The sequence below is a fragment of the Rhinatrema bivittatum genome, chromosome 9, assembly GCF_901001135.1.
Source record: "Rhinatrema bivittatum chromosome 9, aRhiBiv1.1, whole genome shotgun sequence".
In the NCBI taxonomy this organism is placed as follows: domain Eukaryota; kingdom Metazoa; phylum Chordata; class Amphibia; order Gymnophiona; family Rhinatrematidae; genus Rhinatrema; species Rhinatrema bivittatum.
The window spans coordinates 121,764,486-121,789,277 of NC_042623.1; the positions used below are offsets into that span (position 1 = coordinate 121,764,486).

Below are 24,792 nucleotides of genomic sequence, written 5' to 3' on the forward strand. Positions count from 1 at the left end.
GCTGGACTCATTGGAGATGACTTGGCCTGATCAGCTGATTCCAGACTTCCTGGAGCTGGTTCGGCCAGGAAGGTTGGAGTCTTCAGAGTGGATGACTTGGCCAGAAAACCTGGAACCGCTATGAATGAAGTCTTTAGAGCTGCTGTGGGAAAAGCAGCCTGGAAGAGAGTCATGGTTGCTGTGAAAATGGCCAGCATAGCCATAGGTGTAGTCTATTCGTGTTGGCCAAGAGCCCATTCTGTGAACTTTATTGCAATCATGGCATCCTGCATGACCATGGCTATGAGTTCCTTGTCCTGCCAGAGATGATTATCATAGCCTAGTAGTCTAGTTGAGTAGCCACTTAGTTGCTGAATCGGTAAGGATCTTTGCATAGAGCCATGGGCACAAGAAAAGAACCCACAATAAGTTTTTAGTAAAGGATCCATATTTTCTTTGCCTTCAGTTTGGTGTGGTCCAAACTGTCACAGATCACTCTGCTGGGAAAAACCAGGCATCCAGGAGTGTGCATTATTTTGCCCTGAAGCAGAGTAAGATTCAGAAATGGAGCAGAAGACTATGACCAGAATAGGAACAGGAGCCAGGAGACTAGCTGAGGACCATGACCAGAGCATTAACCAGGAGAGTAGCCAAGGACCAGGACTGGAGCAAGGCCAGGCAACAAGAAATTACAGCGCAAACTCTGTGTGGGCTGTGGGACAGCAAATGTGTCAGGCTAGAGCTCCTCATATACAGCCCTTTATTTGGGATACACCTATTGCTGGTGCAATAGGTAGAGGCAGGGCTTCCGAATTTTTGCTTTGCTTAGTATTTTCTGCAGGGTTCTTCAGTGATTCAGAGTCCCTGTGGCTCCTCTGCAGGATCCCTTTTGCTTGAACACCAAGGGCTGCAAATTCAGTCCCTGCTACTCCTGACAAGGGTTTGGAAAATGAGCTTCTGTGATAACAAGTGTAAAATCATGCATTTGGAATGAAAATAATTCATTTAATTTATTGGCTTATATTGTGCTTTAGTTGAAAACTAGGAAAAAAAAAAGTCCAACTTCACATTAAAAAGTAAACCAACAAAGACTAAGCAAATTGCTTATATATTTGTCCCAATGAATACTAAAGTGGTAATAGTCAGAGTGAGGCAGTGCCCCTAGTGTTTCCCTATTTACCTGTGCAGGACCAGGCTAGATGCCTGTTCCACCTCAAATGCCTTAAGGAGCGTATGCTGTATGGGCGGAATCCTGCGAGGCAGGTGGGGCTCAGAGGGCATAACCAGAGACTGGGGAATAAGAGCTGGGATCCAAGTGGAGATAACTAGACCAGGCCCAGGTCTCCATGAAGAAAGCAGCTCTTGTGCATAACACTGTCCACACACTGAGCTGAAACGAAGCAGTACAAATTGTGAGTAGAGAGCGTATACTGTCTGCAGGTAAAGGTAGTCTACTGTTGTGTATATGAGTGAAGCTGTGAATAAAGATAATGTTTTAAGAAAGTCTGGAGTCTGACTACTTCATGTCTTCAGGCCTGTAGGAATCACTTCTCGTTCCCACACAGTCAAAAAAGTGCTACACAGTCAATCTGCAGTCTTGTGCCCACAATGGGCTATAGACTGTATCTGAAAAAAGCTCTATAACAATAACCATATACCACTTTGTCATCTTATTGCATCACTTATACAGTAAATGCTTTTTTAATTTCCTAAGCTTTCATAAATGCAATTCAAAAAGACCAAAGCAAATTTATCATAGCAGTGCCTCACAATGTCATTTCTATACGTAGAAATTTGCAAATATAGCTACATAACCCAGTGCTGGATGTGTCAGATTATGGAGCTATATTTGCAAGCTGCTACATAAAAAGCAGTGAAGCACTGCTATGATAAGTATTGTTTTTGTCTTTTGAATTGCCTTTGTGAAGGGGTAGGAAATTAAAGAAGCATTTACTGTATAAGTGATGCTGCAGATTGACTGTGTAGCTCTCGTTTGACTGATACCACTTTTGTTATTCATCGGGATTAATATGCAGTTTTCTCACCTTTGTTAATTTATATTCTGCTTTTCTAGACCCAATGGGCCATCCAAGATGAATTTCACAAAGCAAAAATAAAACACCATAATACGGTTTTGGACTACCAGATTAATAAAAATTCATTAGCTACTTACAATTGGAAGAGCAAGAACTGGAAACTGTCAAATAAGAAAGAACCCTAGGATTAATCATCTCAAATGACCTGATGGTATCCAGCCAATATAAGAAAGCAAGTGGGAAAGCTAGCAGTATGCTTGGTTGAATAATTTATTTGTATTATTTTTTATTATTATGAGTAGGACATTATTTGTTTTGTTTTAGTGTTTGTTCTTATTATGAATGTATTATTGTAATCTGCCCAGAACAGTTTTTCTGCTTTGAATGGAATATATATTTTATAAATAAATAAACACAGTATACAAATGCTAAGCAGAAAAAAAGAGAGAGAAGAAGGTATCTGGTTAGTCTGCACGGACTCTTAGTTCTCCAAATATATGTAGCCACCGTTTTTTCTATTTGTCTCTTTACCATATCTATTTACCATGGCTAAGAGGAAGGGGAGGTGAGGATTCATACAACATTTGATGGTTTGTTGCCCAATGGATGAGTTTGTTTATTGGCAAACCAGAGAGTGGAGTTTCTGAAGCTGAGGTATTTCTGGTTTATTTATTGATATCAGAGTTAATTCAGAGACCAAAATTTCTCCACCCTGTTTTCCTCAAGATAATATCTTAAATTTTGGACTGCTTTCATTGTCATTGCCTGAAAATCAGAAACCTGATTTTAGTGGCTGAGTTTAGTGGTTGGGTTGCTTCCAGTAAGATTGCAGCAATAAATGTAAACTTTATGGCATATGGCTCATTATTATATTTATTTATTATTTATTTTTCTGCCCTGCCCTTCCTATGTTCAGGGCGGAGTACAAAAAGCATACATAGGAAACAGAATAGAAACAAAAAACTGTCAAAACAAATATAGCAATATAATTGTAACAAAACCCATTATAAGGAACCTGTGTCTGTATGGTGGTCCCCCTGATCAGCCTTGGTGCGAAACATGGCCATGTCGGGGTTACTATGATTAATGTTCAAAAGCATTTGTAACTTAAATGTTCCTTTGTTATCTTTGTTTAATGTGTTGAACAGAGATTAATTTTGTGTGCCACACAGCCTTGTTTTCTGATATTTATTTATATGTGTGTGTGCTGTTTACTCCGCATTTTTGCTCTACTTTGCCCATTAATCAGAATATGCCATTTGACAAAAGAACGTTTTTAGGGCTTGAATAAAAAATGTGGGTTCTGTAATCAATCTTAACTCCTTTGGAAGGGAGTTCCAGAGGAGAGGGCAGGCAACAGAAAAGGCATGCGCTCTAGTTCTTCCAGGTGGACTACTTTCGGTGAAGTGACGTCTGATAGACCTTGGTTCAAGGATGTCAGCATTTTGGTAGGGCTATGAATTTTCAGTATGGCTGCAATCCAAGGTGATGAAACTTTGTATAAACTTTGTTTATATTGAATCCGATACGAGATCAGAAGCCAGTGTAGTGATTGTAAAACTGAAGTAATATGATGGTGTATGGGAATTCCAGTTGTAACCTGTCTATGGTATTTTGAATAATCTGTAAAGGACGAATTATATAAAACTGGGAGACCAAGGAAAAGCGAGTTGCAATAGACAAGGCTGGAGAAGAGTTAAGAATTAAGAACAGTTTGAAGATTGTTAGGGTCTGATAGAGGCTTCAGATGATGCAGAAGCTGTAGTTTGAAAAATGAGGTCTGTGTTAGGGATCTGATGAGATCCTACGTTGAGAGTGAGGGGTCTATATGGATGCCAACCAAGGATGAGAGCTGTAGAGTCCCAAAGTAGAGCCATAACTTAATGCAGAAGTGTTCTTAAGCTCGATATGGAATGGAATTATTAGTTTGCCACATTGGAAACTTTTTTTTAATGCCATGTAGATGAAGCTGTTAGCCCCCTAATGCAAACATTCGCTGAGCGCCCCACACACATTTTTTAACACAGCAAATTTAACACCAGTCCTGGAGGTGACATTGAGCCCTTGACATGCAGCAAATCTTAACTAAAAAGCAAAAATACTGATTTCTGTCTTTTTGCTTTATTTGCAGCTGTTTTCACCAGCGTGAGCAGGTTTGTTTCTGTCATCTTGTCTGTGATAATTTCTTTTTTTAAAGGGATGTAGAGTATATTCGCTTGTATTGCTGCTTCCCTTGCCTCACGTAGCCAGTATACTTTTTTTTTTTTTTAGATTGGGCCAAGCGCCTGTAAAGTGAACTGATTACAACATACACGAGCTGCAGAGGGAGTGAACTAACTGACATAAAGGCACGTGGCTCACAGTCTTCGCTGGATGCAGCGGGATAAAACAGACGCTCGTATTGAGCATCCATTTTTCTAAACCGCGCACTCTTGGGAGTGCTAGGGATGCACAGTTTTCCATAGCACATCCTTTTTAGTGCAGCAGCTCATTAGATTATTGCACCGGGTACCCAGGAGAGGTGGTTGTGTGCACATTAGGAAAATGGTTAAATGGAAAAGAAAGAAAAGAGAAAGCGCACGTTTCTAATATGTTTAATTTCACAATGCTTGTGGGTATAAAATTTTTTTGTTGTTCCATTATCTGGTTTGCCGACTCTAGAACATGCAACATATAATTGTCCATGTGAGAATCAATCCATGTCTAGATGTAAACCGCATAATTCTAGAAATGAAAAAGAATGAAAAAAGAAAAAAAAATAAACTATACTCAGTAAATGTTCGGTATGGTAAACGACACAGCTCAATTCCAACGCAATGTCACACGAAATAATTAAATCAAAATGAAAATAAATCGAATTCTATGAATATTCAATTTAACAATGCAATTGGAAACATTGAAATGGAATCGTAAAATATTCAGTACAAGCCGTTAAGCCTGTTAAACGGGTGAGATTTTTGTCCCCTCTCCTCCTATGTCTTTGCTCTGCTCCGCTCCTCCCCCCCCCCCCCCCCCCCCGCCAGCACCACGAAGGGCCAGAGGCGGCGGCGGTGATAGGAGCTGCGACGGTGGCCGAGGGGGATCTCGTAAGGCGTAGTGGTCCTGCCATCCCAACTCCCTCCCCCCTTCCCCGGTGGCGGAGGGACAGGCTCAGACCCCTTTCACTCTATCCTTACAGGCCCCAACTCCTTTGCTCTCCCATTCCCCTCTATACTCAACCCCTTCCACTGTAACCTATAAGTGGAGTGCTGGGGGTGGGGTAGAGACTCTCTCTCTCATACAGCCCCCTTCATAGGCTTCCTCTCTCTCTCTCTCTTGCACATACACTCTCCCTCTGTCCCTCACACACACACACGCCCAATCCCTCTCACACACATACACAATCCCTCACGTAGTCTCCCTCTCGCTCTGGCACTCACACTCGCCTTCAGCGCCCATTAACACACTTCTCTCTCACACAGTTAAAACGGGCGATATTTTTGTCCCCTCTCCAACTAAGTCTTTGCTCTGCACTCGCAAGAGCTTGGAAAGTTCCCACGCCTGTTGTGTCTGGGAGAGTGAGGAAAACACTCCGTTCCCCCCCCCCCTCACAAAGGGCAGGCGGCAGGCACTGCAACAGATTTGGAACACTTTGCCTAGCTTACTATGCTCTTTCTGGGAGACCTGTGCCTTTAAGAAATCCAATCGGGGGCTTGAGAGGGAGGGAGCAGGGCTCTGGCTTTCACTTTCGTGATGGTGCTTTGCTGGGAATGGGGGTGGAGCGATGCCCATGTAAACTCTTCCCGTGGTGGCTGAGACCCACGGGCGGCTTGACAGCACTGCCTTCCCCCTCCCCTCCCCCCCACCCTCCGCAGTTGCGGGATCTTAACTTGGCTTCTCTTTATCTGCGGGACTCAGGGGGCAGGGGAGGAGGGCGAGCTGTTCTCTGTTCAGCTCTTTGCGCTTTGGCTGCTGCAGGCTGCAGCTGCTTGTGATCTCTTCACAGCCGCTTTCTACTGCATTTGCTCTGCTCCGGCCATCCCAACTCCCTCCCTCCCCCTTCCCCGGCGGTGGACGGACTGGCTCGGAGACTCTTCTACCCTTTCCTCCTCCTGTGTGTAACTGTCCGGCAGTCCTTACTCCCTCCCCCCTTCCCCAGCGTCAGAGGAAAGGGCTGAGCCGTTTCTCGGAGCGGCGACTCGTCTGCCCTTTCCTCCTCCCCTCTGTGACACCCAGCACGTAGTGCAGAGCTCTATGGTCCGCACATGGGCAGTAGAGCTGCTCTCTACTGCGCATTTGCGGTCCGTCGGTCAGAGCCCATTTATATTGTAGATAGCGTGTGTTGCTTTTACGTCCAACAGATGGCACTGTTTTTCCAAAAAAGCATGTTTTTACCTGTCACAGGTATGACATCTATATAATATAGGTATATAAAAACACGCACGTATTCAAATGCAACGTTGTGTCAAAATTTCAAAGCAATTGATGAAGAACTTTCGGAGATTTAAGATTTTGAACAAACGAACATTTACATTTTTATTTATATAGATGTCATCAAAAGTATCTAGGGTTTGTTCTAAACAAACAGTATTATAGATTTAGGACTCTTGCATTGGGCCTCTGTCCACATTATAGTTACTGGAATGGACTCTGCTGGGCTCCTTGAAGTATATATTTTTTCACAGCCATGGTGAGCAATGCGTCATTCCCCTTCTCGGTTCTAGTTTCCCAGCTGTGTATAGTTTCACCACCTCTGTGGCTTAGCATTAATTCACTGACCATACACTCTGTTGTGCTGCTTTTTTAAAAATATATTTATAATTGAAATTTAGATTTCCATAGTATATAACTTGATATGATCTCAAAACAGATCAGATTTAGAACATTACACCATGTTGTGTACACATTTCAGTGTGTGCGTAGGTGATCAAATTTGGAAAAATTTCCTGTTTATGTTGATCTCTGTATTAAAGTTAGGTTTATTCGGTACGTTCTAAAACTGGATTCATAGAAACATTGAAATGTGACAGCAGAAAAAGACAGTATGGCTATCGGCCCAACTAATTTAGCTTTACGATTCCCATCACTCCATCGGAGATCCCCTGTGTTTATGCCATGCTTTCTTGAATTCAGATCCTGTTTTTGCCTCCACCACCTCCACTGGGAGATTGATCCATGCATCCACCACCCTCTCTGTAAAGAAACATTTCCTAAGATTACTCTTGAATCTCCTTCCTTTCACTCTCACCCTAAGACCCCTTGTTCTAGAGCTTCCTTGCCATTGAAAGAGGCCTGGAAGGAATTTCAAAATCTAGAATGGTCTTTTCTACCCTGTCAGATGACCCATCTCTCTGCTGTTGGAAAGATCATGCACTTCTGTATATTAGAGAGCTCAGCTGAGCAGGTGTGTTTTATTAGTGTTGATGCGGCTCCAGATCGGTATCTGACTGCAAAAATCTAAATGTGCCTTATTTTTGTATGAGACAATACCTGGAAGATTGTCCCCTCACTGCAGGAGGTATGCATACTGACCTAGGCAAACCCTGCATGGCCTTCAACTTTTGATTGTAAAAAGGGGTTTCCTTTGAAATGTTATATTGATAAATCTTGTTAAAGATTCTTGTTTTGAGAGTTAATGATAATACAAGGTATTTTAATTTGGAGAGATACCAATTAATGAGTGATTTGCTCCCATTTTTTCTTGAAGGCTTGAATAGACTAAAGTTTTGCAGATATTTTTTAATTTGTCTTCTGGCTCATCACAATGTTTCCTTAAATATGGATAGTTTTGTGAGGGTTGAAGTTGACATAGTTCCTTTCAATCAATGATGCCTTGACTGTTATTTTCTGATCCATATGATTCCAGAACTAACCAGAAATGTTACTAGTATAGCTTACTGTGTGTTTCTGCGAACTTTGTGTCTGTAACTTTGGTACTATAAGATACAAAAACTGGCTAGAATATTTAAGGAAACAGAAGTAGCCAATTGACTGCAATTGTGTGCTTCTGCACAAAGTACAGTTTGAGTATTTCTTGGCCTATATAGTATTGACTTGCTATCCCTGAGTGTAGGATAGATTTTCTTCAATTTCTAGAGAGTGATGGGCCACCAAAGAAGTATATTTCCTTCATCATGAAGATAGAATTTCATACCCTCTCACTGCTTGCCCACCTCCCATAAGAAGATAAGCATTGCATTTATTCATTGACAAGCAGGACTATGACAGAATGATGATCTCATGTAAGAGTGCCGAATGGACCCATCTTCCTAGCTCAATAGTTTTATTATTGAGCACACATGGGAGTTCCCCCATGTGCGCTGCTTCGTGAGCCTGTCAGTCTTTTTCTGCCCAAGCTTCCATGCAGATATGTACCCTCTCTCTCTTAAAATCTTTTCTACTTATCTGCTTTTAGTAGTCTATTTTCTGCATTTTTATTTTTGTTGCCTCACTGCCTTGGCTGCCCTTCAACAGCGCTTTTCAGTGCCAAAAAAAGAGGTTGTCAGAATGTCCAGTTCTAAGAAGACCATACCCGGTGGCTTCAAGAACTGCATCTGTGACCATAAGATGTCTATCACAGATGGCCACAATATCTACTATAAGTGCCTGGGATCTTATTGTGACTTAGCTAATTGCTGTGATTATAAGGGAATGTTGTCTAAATCCCAGCTGAATATGGCATAGAAGATGGAGGAACTCTGCAAGTCAGTTAAGAGATGGAGCTATTCTTCTCAGAGCAGGACCTCCTCTGACTCAGTCTAGCACAGGCTCTTGTGGCAGGGCTCTCCTACCTATGGTGTTGGACTCTGGATCCACCATAGCCCCATGATTGAGCAAGGCACTGAAGCACTAGGCTAGGGGGTAGACTAATTCTGGGGCCCACTCTCGAGTCTCATCCCCTGCTTCAGGCTCGTTGGCACCAAAGAAGTTCTATTCGGCCCAGTCAGTGCCAGCAATGTGGAAACAATCCCGCGCCATCATTGCACCAGCTCTTGGCACCATTGACTCACTCTACACCATCAGCACAGAAGCATGCAAAGTAGCTGATGCCATCAATGCCGGTGATGATCCTGTATCCAGTAGGCCTGATGGGGATTCTTCATAGGTACTGTCCTCATTTTTGGTGCCTTTATCACCTTCACAACTCCTGATTCCCGATAAGAAAAGGTTCCCAGTAGCATGTCAGGAGTACTCAGCCTGGGTCCCGCTCACTGCATCTGGAAATCTCAGACCCTATCTGCTCCATTGGTTTCCATTTGTCTCCTAACACAGGTTACTCAGGAGTCCAGTGCATGCTTCTCAAGGCGATGACCTTATATTAATTCTCAGAGGAAGATGTCTCTTCTTTAATTTTTGCCCAGGGATCGCTCGGTCCCAGGGCAAGAAGACCTTCCTTTGGACAGTATCGATCCTGGCTCCGATGAAGTCCAACTCTAGTGACGGCAGGAGATGGGATTTCGGGTAGTTGATTAGAAATCCCAGGTCCTTCAGAATACATAGATGGAATGTAGAGAACGCAAGTCCCCCTGCCTGGAGTTATTCTTGATGTGCTAATCAAGGGGAAGACATGTATCCCTTACCTCCTGAGATAAGACCCCATCACCACCAAGAATTTTGTGAAGACACGGGGCGACGATGCCAAGCCGAAAGACAGCACCCGATACTGATAGTGCTCCCCATCTACCATGAATCGAAGATACCTCTGTTCTGCGGCAAGGGTAATTTCCTGCTGCCCTCACTTTTCAGTACACCAGTTTCTGCATCTTTTGGGGCACATGGCAGTGACTGTTCATGTCACACCATTCGCTCGGCCACACAAGCGCAGAGGACATTGTGCTCACAGTGGCGCCAAGCCACCCAGGATCTTCGGGCTCGCATCTTAGTCACTAGTCCACTTCGGCAATCCCTCATTTGGTGGGAGACCTTATCCAACCTGGAGAAGGGGATGCCTTTCTGGGTTCCTCAGCCCCAGATCGTCCTCACCACAGATGCGTCTTACACGGGTTGGGGAGCCCATGTTGCAGGCCTCAGTACCCAAGCCAATTGGTCCATGCAGGAGCAGTATTTCCAGATAAACTTCCTGGAGCTGCAGGTGATCCATTACGCCCTATGGGCATTCCGGGAGCACTTGTCCAACAGAGTAGTCCTGGTTCAAACTGTCAGTCAAGTGGTGATGTGGTATTTGAACAAACAAGGAGGGATGGTATCTTAGCTCCTCTGCCAAGAAGTGGTGCAGATTTGGTCCTGGGCTCTCGCGAGAGGCATCTTTCTCTGAACCGTGTATCTCCTGGGGACAGACAACATTCTGGCAGACTCGTTGAGTCGGGCCTTCCAACCTCACGAATGGTTCCTGAAACAGGAGGTCGTGAACCACATCTTCTGCCTGTGGGGGACTCCAGACATAGATCTGTCCGCTTCCCTGGAGAACAGGAAATTAGATTGGTTCTGCTCCCTGGTCAGAACGGGCATGGGACCAGTGTCAGGTGCCAATCCAGGCCATAAGAACCTGGCAAGTACCCCACACAGAAATAATTGTAAAGCTATACTAAAAATGTTACAAAACAGCTGCTGAACAGAATAATATTCAACAATTAAAAACTCATAAAAATTATTAAAACATGTCCAAATATCAATAAAATATTTCAAAACAGCAGACATAGCATAATACCCAATAATTAAAATGGCAGTCAATCAAGAAAAATTTAAAAAGCCACCTTTACTATCTCCAGCAACTCTCCTCCTCCTTACCCTTCCAGGCCATTAGCACTCACCAGAAGCAGCAAGGGCTGCTGAAGCTCTGTCCTCACAGTCCTCTTCCTTAGCGCCCACAACCAGTCACACACACACACACACACACACACGTCATCTTCCTGACCAGTCTCAGACTCTCTCTCTCTCATACACACAAATACACACACCCAAACACACACACACACACACACACACACACACACGTCATCTTCCTGACCAGTCTCCTTCTCTCTCTCACACACACACACAAACACACACACACACACATGTTACCATCCTGACCAGTCTCCTTCTCTCTCTCTCACACACACACACACAACTCACGTCGTCTTCCTGACCAGTCTCAGTCTCTCTCTCTCTCTCACACACACACACACACACACACACACACACACACACACACACATCACCTTCCTGACCAGTCTCAGTCTGTCTCTCTCTCACACACACACACACACACACACACGTCATCTTCCTGACCAGTCTGTCTCTCTCTCTCTCTCTCTCACACACACACACACACACACACACACACACACACACGTCACCTTCCTGACCAGTCTCAGTCTGTCTCTCTCTCACACACACACACACACACACACACGTCATCTTACTGAGCAGTCTGTCTCTCTCTCTCTCTCTCACACACACACAACTCACGTCATCTTCCTGACCAGTCTGTCTCTCTCTCTCACACACACACACACACACACATACACACATGTCATCTTCATGACCAGTCTCAGTCTCTCTCTCACACACACACACGTCATCTTCCTGACCAGTCTCAGTCTCTTTCTCACACACACACACACACACACACACACACACACACACACACACGTCATCTTCCTGACCAGTCTCAGTCTCTTTCTCACACACACACACACACACACACACACACACACACACACACACACATCATCTTCCTGACCAGTCTCAGTCTCTCTCTTTCTCTCACACAAACACACACACGTCATCTTCCTGACCAGTCTCAGTCTCTCTCTCTCTCACACACACACACATGTCATCTTCCTGACCAGTCTCAGTCTCTCTCTTACTCACACACACACACACACACACACGTCATCTTCCTGACCAGTCTCTCTCTCTCACACACACACACACACACACACACATCATCTTCCTGACCAGTCTCAGTGTCTCTCTCACACACACACACACATGTCATCTTCCTGCCCAGTCTGTCTCTCTCTCTCTCTCTCTCACACACACACACACATGTCATCTTCCTGCCCAGTCTCAGTCTCTCTCTCTCTCTCACACACACACACACACATGTCATCTTCCTGACCAGTCTCAGTCTCTCTCTTACTCTCACTCACACACACACACACACGTCATCTTCCTGACCAGTCTCAGTCTCTCTCTCTCTCACACACACATCATCTTCCTGACCAGTCTCAGTGTCTCTCTCTCACACACACACACACATCATCTTCCTGCCCAGTCTGTCTCTCTCTCTCTCTCACACACACACACACACATGTCATCTTCCTGCCCAGTCTCAGTCTCTCTCTCTCACACACACACACACATACGCATCATCTTCCTGACCAGTCTCAGTCTCTTTCTCACACACACACACACACACACACATCATCTTCCTGACCAGTCTCAGTCTCTCACTTTCTCTCACACAAACACACACACGTCATCTTCCTGACCAGTCTCAGTTTCTCTCTCACTCACACACACACACACACACACACACACACACACACACGTCATCTTCCTGACCAGTCTCAGTCTCTCTCTCTCTCACACACACACACACATGTCATCTTCCTGACCAGTCAGTCTCTCTCTTACTCTCACTCACACACACACACACACACACACACACGTCATCTTCCTGCCCAGTCTCAGTCTCTCTCTCTCACACACACACGCACACACATGTCATCTTCCTGACCAGTCTCAGTCTCTCTCTCACACACTCATAAGAACATAGGAACATGCCATACTGGGTCATACACAGCATCCTGTTTCCAACAGTGGCCAATCCAGGCCATAAGAACCTGGCAATTACCCAAAAACTAAGTCTATTCCATTTTACTGTTGCTAGTATAGCAGTGGCTATTTTCTAAGTCAACTTAATTAATAGCAGGTAATGGACTTCTCCTCCAAGAACTTATCCAATCCTTTTTTAAACACAGCTATACTAACTGCACTAACCACATCCTCTGGCAACAAATTCCAGAGTTTAATTGTGCATTGAGTAAAAAAGAACTTTTTACAATTAGTTTTAAATGTGCCACAGGCTAACTTCATGGAGTGCCCCCTAGTCTTTCTATTATCCGAAAGAGTAAATAACCGATTCACATCTCATGATTTTAAACACCTCTAACATATCCCCCCCTCATCCGTCTCTTCTCCAAGCTGAAAAGTCCTAACCTTTTTAGTCTTTCCTCATAGGGGAGCTGTTCCATTCCCCTTATCATTTTGGTAGCCCTTCTCTGTACCTTCTCCATCGCAATTATATCTTTTTTGAGATGTGGTGACCAGAATTGTACACAGTATTCAAGGTGCACAGTATTCAAGGTGCGGTCTCACTCACACACTCATCTTCCTGACCAGTCTCAGTCTCTCTCTCTCACACACTCATGGTCTTGCACCCAGGCACCGATTCACACCCACAAGCACTCACCCAAGCACCCATTCACACCAGCTCTCACCCAGGCATCCATTCACACCCTCTGACACAAGTTCTCACCCAAGCACCCATTCACACCCTTTGACACAAGTCCTCACCCAAGCACCCATTCACACCAGCTCTCACCCAGGCACTCATTCACACCCTCTGACACACAAGCTCTCACCCAGGCACTCATCCACACACAGACACACAAACTCTCACCAAAGACTTCTTCCTCACTGCAGGGATGGGCTCCAGTTTCGCCGCAGCTTTACTCCAGCGGGCCTTCTTTTTTCGCCACCATGGGGATGGGCTCCCTTGGTGGCCTCAGTCGGGGTCGGGTTTCCTCTTTGCCGCCACAGGGATGGGCTCCCGTGGCAGCCTTGCTTCATCGGGGTCGGGTTTTCCTCTTTGCCGCCACAGGAATGGAAATGGGCTCCCATGGCGGCCTTATTTCATCAGGGGTTCGACACTGCCATTCCTCCTACCCCCAGCCCCGGGCTATGCGATGCCTGCCTCACCGGCCAATCAAAGGCTTCCTCCCTTCTTCCTACTCCCACTGGCAGGAGGCTTCCGATTGGCCTGCGCAGGGGCAGGCAGAATGAAGGAGGCTTCCCATTGGGCAGTGGGGGTAGGAAGAAAGGAGGCTTCCAATTGGCCCGCGGGGGTTGGAAAAAGGGAGAAGGAAAGTACAATGGGGCAGTGGGACAATGGGAGATGCGACACACCTGCCGGTGTTTGGCGACACACTGGTTGAGATACGCTGTACTAGAGGGTGGGCGTGCATACAGGTTCCCCCAAATGTAGGGAATATGGTCGGCAACTGAATGCCTATTTCAGATCAACCTCTTAGAGCTGCAATCTATCCAACATGCATTAAGAGTATTCTATCTCCTGCTTCAGTGAAAAGAAAATTCTGATCCAAACCAATAATCAAGTAGCAATGTTCAACAAGCAAAGGGGGCTCCTAGACCCTTTGCCAGGAATCTTAAAGAATTTGGAAATGGGCTCTCACCATGGGGCATTCCTTTAGGTGACCTACTTTCCTGGGATTTTCAGCAAAGTGGTGGATCACCTGAGCAGGCTATTCTGACCACATGAGTAGTCTCTGGATCAAAGAATGGTAAACAAACTGTTTGACCTGTGGGACTGACCATCAGTTGACTTGTTTGCATCGGAAAACCAAAGGAAGGTTGACAAGGTTTTTGCTCCATTCTTCGCAGCAAATTCAGGTCCAGTCTGGCTGCTTTTCTGCTGAGGTGGGATGCAGATCTGCTGTACACATTTCCACCACTTCAGAAGGTGCTCAAGGATCAAGCACAACTCATCCTCAAAGTCCCAATATTGCCCAGATAGGTGTGGTTCTCTTATCTCATCAAGTTGTCAGTTTAGTCTCTGGTCCCTGTAAAGACTAATTCAGATCTGATATCAGAGCATTATGATTGTCCGTCCCCCAAACCTCTCCTTCCTCAACTTGACAGCATGAATGTTGAGCATTATCACTATCCAAAGAGATTGAGAACATTGTGATCTCAGCTAAGAAGCCAGTTACTAGAAGGGTGTACAGATTTAAATGAAAGGTCTCTGGATCTGTTTCCAAATTCAAGGATCTTCTTCAATACTTATTTTCCCTCTCATCAGGTTTTAGTACATCATCAATGAAAATGTATCTTAGTGTTATTGCTGCTTACCACTCTCCAGTGGATGGGAAACTGATATCCCTTCTTCATCTGGTATCATGAAGGGCTTGTGTCATATGAAGCCTCCAGTTGTGAAACTGCATGTGCCATGTGATTTCAATGACATTTTAGCACAACTGATGAAGCTTCCCTATGAACGCTGGAGTCAGCTTCCTTGAAATTTTTGAGATGGAAGGTGGAATTCTTAGTTGTTATCACTTTGACTAGAAGAGTCAGTGAACCACTGACAGTTTCTGTGTTTCACTTGAATCAAGTTTTTGTTTTGTTCTTGTTCTTTCCAAGACCATATGCCCATAAAGATGAGAAGGTCCTCCATACCTTGGACTGTAAGCCTATTACCTGAGAACTTGACCACATCATCAGGCTTCTCAACTGTACATATCCTGTAATCCTAATGGACTGGGCATGACTGTAGACGAATGTACTTTGTCCAGTTGGTTAGCAGACCATATTGTGTATTGTTATGCTTTGGCTTGCCTTCAGATCAAGGCTCATCAAGTAAGAGCCATGGCTATTTCAATTGCTCACCTAAGACCATCCCCTTTGAAGATATCTGCAAAGCTGCAACTGGTCGTCAGTTCACACCATTATGTCCCACTACTGTCTGGTCAATCTCTCAAGAAGTGACAGTAACTTTGGGCAAGCAGTTTGCACAGCCTGTTCACCCAGTAATCCACTTTCCTCAGAGCAGCTGGGTTTGTTATTCAGTAAATGCTCTGCTGTCCAACCCTTAGCTTAGGACGCCCCATGAGTCATGGCTAATTCAGCCCTGCTTGACGATGTAGAAAGCAAGTTTGCTTACCATAAATAATGGGATGAATTAGCCTTGCTTAATACCTGCCTGCCACCCTGGAGAGTCAACTACTTAGCTAAAGCCAAGCTCTACAATTGACTGAGGGGCTCAAGGATTAGTGTACATATGGGAACTCCTGTAGTAAAACTTTATTGAACTAAAGAAATGTCTGTTCTGCATCATCTGATAACATCTCCTGTATATCATGGCTAATTCATCTTGCTGTCTATGGAGAACCCTATTTATGGTAAGCAAATGCGCTTTCTCTCCTTTGCCTTTTTCACCCTCAAGGATGATCCTATCTGGTGGTTGAATTTGCTTTTCTCAATTTTGTAATTATTGAATTGTATTCAAAAGTACAGAATTCTCTCAGATAATGTGGCGTTCATTTGGCTAGCTACTTTTGTAACCTTGTATTCAAATCAATCATATGATTTCAGTTGCCTATCCAATCACAGAATTTTTTTCCACACTAATTGCTTTATTTTTAATATTGAAAATGTTTAGTATTGTTGTAATTTGTGTTTAACGTATTGTTTTTTGTATTCTTTAGGAAAGACCAGAATCTTTTGTCACCAGTGAATTGTTGGTATTTACTCTTAAACCAAGTGAGACGAGAAAGCAAGGATCATGCCACTTTGAGTGATATCTATCTTAACAATGTCATCATGCGCTTCATGCAAATTAGTGAAGATTCTACTAGAATGTTCAAAAAGGTATTTGTTTTTAACTTATCCAAGTAATACTTTTTTCAGATGAATCTTACATGAAAAAAGTTCTCTGTTTTGTAGTTTAGTACATTAATTTTTAGGCTTATTTACATAAATTAGCATTTAAAAATCTTTGAAAAGATAGTCTTGCTGTTTTTGCATGTGTTCATTACAAGAACAATTTAGACCAATGTTTCCCATCCAGTGTGCCTTCAGACTTGATCAAGTGTGCCAAGGAAATCAGCACTAACTGATTCTCAGATCCAGGCCATCACCTGGGCTCTGCTTTCAGTACCTCACAGGAACAAGAGACAGCAATGGCAGCTCTTAAATGTGTAGGAGATCCTTTCAGAGAACAAGTGTAATCATGCATGCCTTTTATTGCTAGCTAAAGCATGAACCCTGGAGGGTGGTAATTAATGGGCAGCATTCAGGGCATGGATAGCATGGTTCTGCTTGTGCCCACAATCTACACAGCACTTCCTCATATTCCCCCTTCTTGATCTCTCTCCTTTGAGTCCTTCTAGCCTTTGTCTTATCTCCATGCTGAGTGAGACAGAACGAAGCAGCAGTGGAGGAACTCTGGCAGCCACATACGGCAGTTAAGGTAGCTAACTGAACCATCTGCCTGCATCATATGGACTTCTCCTTTCTCCTACAAAAATGTATAGAGAGAGAGAGAATTGGTCTGAGCTCGTAGGTGTCTCTAACTCTTCTTGCCCTTTGTTTTAAAATTTGGAAGAGAGTCTTGTGAGACTTTCAGTCCTTCCCAGCTTTACTTTTGACCATATGTCCTCTCTATGTCTGCATTGCATGCCCCATGGAGGTTGGCATGTTATACAACATTTTATTAATATAGGTGTGCCTTGGACTTGAAAAGGTTAGGAAACATATTTCAAATATTGAATTTGGTTTCACGTTTTCACTTTACGAAGTTTTAAAAAGAACTTTTTAAACAAAATAATTAAAGAACAAATTGTATTTCTATCTGTCAATCAGATGGCATCCTCAAGAATATATATACTAGTGAGTGCTATACTTTTTATTCCGTGTTTAATCTTTAGACCATGGCTTCCCAAACTGGGTCAGGACCCCAAATGGGGACACAAAATCTTCAGCTGGGATCATAAGTGCCTCTAAAGGAGAGAGATGAAGAAGGGGGAATATGAGGAAGTGCCTCTAATTGCAGTATTCCTCGGGTGCCAGCAGCATTAGTAGTGGAAGTCAGCATGGGGCCTGTGAGCCAGCACATGCTCACAGGCCCTGCAGTGTCATTGCCCTTTAATAGCTTTCTTTAGTAATAGGAAGCTCTGCATGAGAAGAGATTGGGGCTACTGCGGGACCCATGAGTTTGCACTAACCCACAGGCCCCATTCCTGAACTGATGAGGGAGGGAGCTATTTTAGTTCTAATTCTTATTTATTTATTTTATTTTATTTTATTTTTTTTGTATACCAACATCCATGTGTACATATCATATCGGTTTACAGAAAGGGAAAAATGTCAATTCAAAATTTGCAATTCAAAATATAAATACATAATATCAAAGTGTTATAAAATTAGTAAAAATTAACAAATAAAATATAATATTAAAACTTTAATTAAAATTATTAAAACAGAAAGACTAAAAAGAAATCAGAATAAGTTATTGGAAGGCTTGATAAAACAGCCATGTTTTTACTCCTTTCTTAAGAACTTTAATAATTCTTAGTGGAATTCAGATGAGCACTGTTCATAACAGTTGCTAACTGGTGATCCAAAGGCAAAGAATGCAATTGGCTAAGGAGCAAAAAGGAAAATAATAATAAACACAAAGAGAAGAGGGAGGCAGATGAAGCTTGCTTCAGATGGAGACTCATACCCCTGCCCCTCCATGTAAATGTAAACCATAGCATAGATGAACATTATCTAGAAAAAGTAAGGCTGCAGATGCACCAGCTTCCTCTCCCATTAAAATGCTGCACAAAACAAGAGAGGGAAGGTCTAAAACAGAGCTTCCCATACTCTTAGCAAATGTGACCCCCATTTTAGCCATATGACCCCAAAGGATTACCAATGCAAATTAGCAAGGATGTGGTTCCCCTCCAACAGTCACTCCACTTTCACCCTCACCAGACTCCAGTTGATCCCCTCCAGCAGACCTCTCTTTCAGTCTCTGATCTTCTCATCTCTTCAGCCTATCCCTTCTTAAATCCTCTCTAGCCTTTTCATATCCCCCAGCTGATTCTGTCACTCCAGGCCCTTCTTATAAGTGCCAATTGATCCTCTGACATCTCCTCTCTCCCACCCCCACGCTGTCCCCTATGATCCCCCATCCCCTCCCAGCGTCACTTCCTCTAACTCTTCTCTAATATTCCCCCCATCTGATTCTCTCTCCTCTTATATCCCCTGGTTGATCTTCTGTTATTCTCCTCTCTTTCATCCTCCAAAGCCAATGCCTTTCCACCTTTTTCAACTCTTAAAGACCTCCTTCATCTCATCCCTCCCTTCAAATAGCCTCTTCTATAAGCTTTCTCCTTGCCATGGTGAGCAGCAACATTTTTCTTTGGGGCCATGGCACCAAAGGTAGATGACAATTAGTGGGAACAGGAGCAACATTTTTTTCTTAGGTAGATTCAGTGGTGGGTGAGGAAGAAGAGTAGTGGCAATCTCCACCAGCCCTTAATCAGCCTAGCCCTCCCCTGCCCTCATGACTGGTCCCAAGCTTGTCTGTGTTCTGCATGTGGAAACAACATTACTAACCGACGAGAGAGGGAGGTATTTTAGATCTAATTCTTAGTGGAATGCAGGTGGTAAGGCCACTTAGCAACTGTGATCATAACATGATCAAATTTGAACTAACGATTGGAAGGAGAACAATATGTAAATCTACAGCTTTAACACTAAACTTTCAAAAGGGAAACTTTGATAAAATGAGGAAAATAGTAGAAAAAACTGAAAGATGCAGCTTCAATGGTTAAGAGTGCACAACAGGTGTGGACATTGTTTAAAAATACCATTTTAGAAGCGCAGTCCAGATGTATTCCATGCATTAAGAAAGGTGGAAGGAAGGCCAAACAATTACCAGCATGGTTAAAAGGTGTAGTGAAAGAGGCTATTTTAGATTTAAAAAAAAAAACAAACCCAACTTCCTTCAAAAATTGGAAGGGGGATTCAACTGAAGAAAATAGGAAAAAGCATAAGCATTGTCAAGTTAAATGTAAACATTGATAAGACAGGCGAAGAGAGAATTTGAAATGAAGTTGTATGAGGAGGCAAAAATAATAAAACTCATAATAAAAACTTTTAAAAATATATTTCAAGCAGGAAACCTGTGAGGGAGTCTGTTGGACCATTAGATGATTGAGGGGTTAAAGGGGCTCTTAGGGAAGATAAGGCCATTATGGAAAGACTAAATGAATTCTTTGCTTCCGTGTTTACTAATGAGGATTTTGGGGAAAATACTGGTTCTGGAGACTGGTTTCAAGGGTGTTGATTCTGATGAAAAGAACCAAATCACGGTGAACCTGGAAGATGCAGTGACCAAATTGGCAAACTAAAGAGAAGCAAATCACCTGGACAAGATGGTATACACCCCAGAGTTCTGAAAAAACTCAAAAATGAAAATTAAGATCTATTAGTAATAATTTGTAACCTATCTTTAAAATCAGCCATTGTACCTGAAGATGTACAATGTAACTCTGATATTTAAAACTGGCTCCAGGGGTGATCTGGGAAACTATATCACTATATCACGCTATCTCTCCCCCACATCCCAACTACCTGATCGCCCTCCTACACTACAAGTCCGCAACCTTGGCATTATAATAGATGACCAATTTAACCTTAAAAAATTCATTTCAGCCACTATAAAAAGCGGATTCTTCAAACTCCACACACTGAAGAGAATCAAACCTCTTCTTCATACCTCCGACTTCCGCACAGTTCTGCAAGCTATGATCCTGTCCAAACTTGATTATTGTAACGCTATCCTCCTTGGCTTACCAAAAAGTACCCTACAACCTCTACAGTTATTACAAAATGCTGCGGCACGCATCCTTACCAACACACACCGTCATGACCACATCACACCAGTCCTTCAATCTTTACATTGGCTCCCTGTAACCTCCAGGATAATATATAAAGTACTCACGCTAATACACAAAGCAATTCATAATCAGGACATGCAATGGTTCCCAGAACATCTCCTGCTTCACACTCCGACAAGACCCACAAGAACACATCACCTAGCCAAACTCCAAATACCCTCTCCTAAGTGCTTGAAACATATCACCTTTAGAGAGCGATCCTTTATCATATCAGGAACCTCCCACTGGAACAAAATGCCTTCCCAACTACGCCAGGAACCTTGCCACAAAACATTTAAGCACAATCTTAAAACATGGCTGTTCAAACTAGCGTATCCTGACTAATAAACTGACTCCCCACATAGATTCGACATCACCGTCCATTTGACCACCTACCGACCGCTCATTTGACCCTCTCACCTTCTTTTTTTCTCTCCCTACCCCATCTGACCCTCTCCCCACCCTTCTGACCCTCGCCCATTCTACACCCCCCACCCTCTCCTTCCCCCCCTTCTGTACTCTAGGTTCCCTCCTCTTCTTCCCCCCCAATCATCCTTATTGCTTATTTAACCTACTTGTTAATATCAACTTGTACATTTGTATATATTTCTCGTATTATTCTCCCCTGCCCTTGTTAATCCCTACCTGTTAATGTTATTATTGTAAAGCCTGTTGCTAATTTATGTTACATTGTGAACCGAGGTGATGTTTTGCAAACGTGCCTCGGTATATAAGAAACCTCTAAATAAATAAATAAATAAATAAATATAGACTGGTGAGCCTGACTTCAGTGCTAGGAAAAATAGTGAAAACTATTCTAAAGAACAAAATCACAGAACATATAGAAAGACATTGTTTAATGGAACACAGCCAGCATGGATTTACCCAAGGGAAGTCTTGCTTCATAAATATGCTACTTTTTTTTTGAAGGGTTTAATAAACATGTGGATAAAGGTGAACTGTTAGATGTAGTGTATTTGGATTTTCAGAAGGCATTTGACAAAGTCCTTCATGAGAGGCTTCTAAGAAAACTAAAAAGACATGGGATAGGAGGCTATGTCCTTTCATGGATTGCAAACTGGTTAAAAGACAGGAAACAGAGAGTAGGAGTAAATGGTCAGTTTTCTCAGTGGAAAAAGGGATCGGTATTTGGACCATGTTTTTCAATACATTTACAAATGATTTGGAAAGGGATACGAGTAAGGTGATCTAATTTGCAGATGACACAAAATTATTTACAGTAGTTAAATCACATGCAGATTGTGATAAATTTCAAGAGTACCTTGCGAGAATGGAACATTGGGCATCCAAATGGCAGATGAAATTTAATGTGGACAAGTGCAAGGTGATGTTTATAGGGAAAAATAACCCATTCTGCAGTTACACAATGTTTGATTCCATATTAGGAGTTACCCCAGGAAAAAGATCTAGGCGTCATAATAGATAATACATTGAAATCGTCATCTTAGTGTGCTGCAGTGGTCAAAAAAGCAAACTCAATGTTAGGAATTATTAGGAAGCACAGGATGAATAAAATGGACAATGTCATAATGCCTCTATATCTATAGTGAGATTGCATCTTGAGTACTGTGTGCAATTCTGGTAGCCGCGTTTCAAAAAAGATAAAAAGATATAGTTGTACTGGGGAAGGTACAGAGAAGGGTAACCAAAATGATAAAGGTGTTAGAACGGCTCCCCTGTAAGGAAAGGCTAAAGAGCTTAGTGCTGTTCAGTTTGGAGACGAGACAGCTAAAAGGGAGTATGTTAGAGGTCTTTGAAATCATGAGAGGACTAGAACGAGGAAATATGAATTGGTTATTTACTCTTTCAGATAATAGAAGGACCAGGGGGACTTGAAGTTAGCAAGTAGCACATTTAAAACAAATGAGAGAAAAATATTTTTCACTCATTGCACAATTAAGCTCTGGAATTTGTTGCCAGAGTCTGTGGTTAGGGCAGTTAATGTAGCTGGTTTGGATAAGTTCCTGGAGGAGGCGTTCATAATCTGTTAATCAAGTTGATTTAGGAAATAGCCACTGCTATTACTGGCATTAATATCATGGAATTTATTTAATGTTTGAGTTCTTGCCAGGTACTTGTAACCTGGATTGGCCTCTGTTGGAAACAAGATCTGGGCTTGATGGACCCTGGGTCTGACCGAGTATGGCAATTTTTTATGTTCTTATGAATAAATAGCATAGCCTCCTTAGCACATTTGGCCTGACCTGCTATAAAGAGGGTTTGAAGTTCAATCTTGCTAATACATAGTGTTACCACTGAATTACAGATCAGATACCTGTCATCGATTTTGAAACATGAAAGTTATTTTTAAAAAATGACATGCATATGATAAAATTCATTGTTTAAAATATTACCCCAACCTTTCCTCCACAAAAACATCCTGTGGGATAGCTGAGTTACTTTCTTAGGCTTGGGTCAGGACCACACTGACTCTACTCTTTCTTCTTACAAATTCCAGCTTTATTCTTTATAATAAATAGCAAATAAACATGTAGACTGCTTACCTCCAGCAGTGTACTGACCGGATAACCTTATAATTGTGAGGCTTCAGGAGATCTTACTCCTGGAGATAACGGGGCCTCTTCTTCCCAGTTGGGCTCCACCTCTTATCCTGCCAGCAGGGTCCCATCCATGGAACTTTCTCCCTCTGTGGGTTTTAAGGTGAACCAGGCATCTAGGCTGATCCTGCACAGGTTAAGGAGGGGTAGTAAGGCCCTCAGCTTGAACCCACTGGGGCGATTGTCACCACTCACTCACCCTGGATCCCATCCAGGGAAGTGACTCCACTCCCCAATATTCTTCTATTGACCACTTGGCCAGCTAGACTCTGGGTAGGGAATATAGGGTGATGCTTTCCCCCCTCTCATTAAGATTACCCTAAATACCACAGCCACCTACTATGTCCTTTGCCCAGTCTCCACTCCTAGAACTTCAGAAGAGACCTTTTGTTGCTCTGGGTTTCACTCCTCTCCTTACTCGTAAACACACTTTTTCAGGTAATATTCTTCAGGCCTCAAGATACAGCTCTCTGTATTAAAAATTTTTTTTCCTCAGTGCTCCTGCCCAAACCACAGTCTTTTAAACTGTTTAGTGCATGCATATCACTATCAACACTGCTTCTGTGGCAGGCACCACACAACATTAAGAAACTTTCTTTTCCTTCTATTGAGATTGGATTTCTTTCTATGTAGTTGCATAGAGCAGAAATCCCCAAACTGACACCATATATGGGACAGCTGAGTAACTTTCTTAGGCTGGAGGCAAGAATCACGCTGACTTCAGCCTTTCTTCTTACACATTCCAGATTTATTCTTTATAATAAACAGCAAATAAACATACAGACTGCTTATCTCCAGCAGTGTACTCACACTATATCCTTACAACAGAAAGGTTTCCGGAGCTCCTTCTCCTTGAGACATGGGGGCCTCCTCTTCCCAGCTGGGCTCCGCCTCTTATCCTGCTCAGCACGGTCCCGCCCACAGAGATCTTTCCTTCAGTGGGTTTTAAGGTGGACCAATCATGCACAGGTTAAGGAGGGATAGTAGGGCCACTCCTTTACACACACCCTCTCATTTAAAAATGGCTAAAATTATCTTGTACCATGTTGATAGTTACTTTATGTGCTTTGTGATGTTAGTATCAATTTAGTCAGTTCTAGACAAATAAAAATGTGGTGGTATTATGATGCTTAGATGCAATCAGTGTAGTTAATGCACTGGAAAAATAATCTGGTGTCCAATCTTGCCTAGAGTTGCCAGGGAGAATGGTGCACAGCAAGATGTTAAACTATGTGTAGTGCAAGGATAGACCTTTCTAAGAAGGAAAATTTAAAGCCCATGATTATTTCAGGGGACTAAAGCTCAGACATTCCCTTTCTTTTTCTGTTTGCTTCATAGAATTGCGTGCTTTTATATCTGGTAGGAGTAAACTACTATATCCTGTACTTTTCCTGATATAGTATCTCCTTTTTTCTTTCACTTGAGACATAATATATCCTGTTTTCAAAATTAGTTTTCCCAGTCTGTCTCTATAGTAATTTTCTTTTGAAAGAGGTCAGTGACTCGTAATATCTAACATAGGGTCAGATGTGCTAAGCA

The 24,792-nt window shown here is 42.9% G+C and overlaps 1 protein-coding gene across 5 annotated transcripts in view; it reads left to right on the top strand.

Annotated features, from left to right (window-relative positions):
* Window positions 1–24,792, top strand: part of SRGAP1 (SLIT-ROBO Rho GTPase activating protein 1) — a 483,812-nt gene that overhangs the window by 194,684 nt on the left and 264,336 nt on the right. For all 5 annotated transcript variants that reach the window (XM_029615376.1, XM_029615375.1, XM_029615378.1 and 2 more), the window contains exon 3: window positions 16,451–16,613. In XM_029615376.1, coding sequence (XP_029471236.1) covers window positions 16,451–16,613 — 163 coding nt within the window. The remainder of the gene's footprint in view (window positions 1–16,450; window positions 16,614–24,792) is intronic.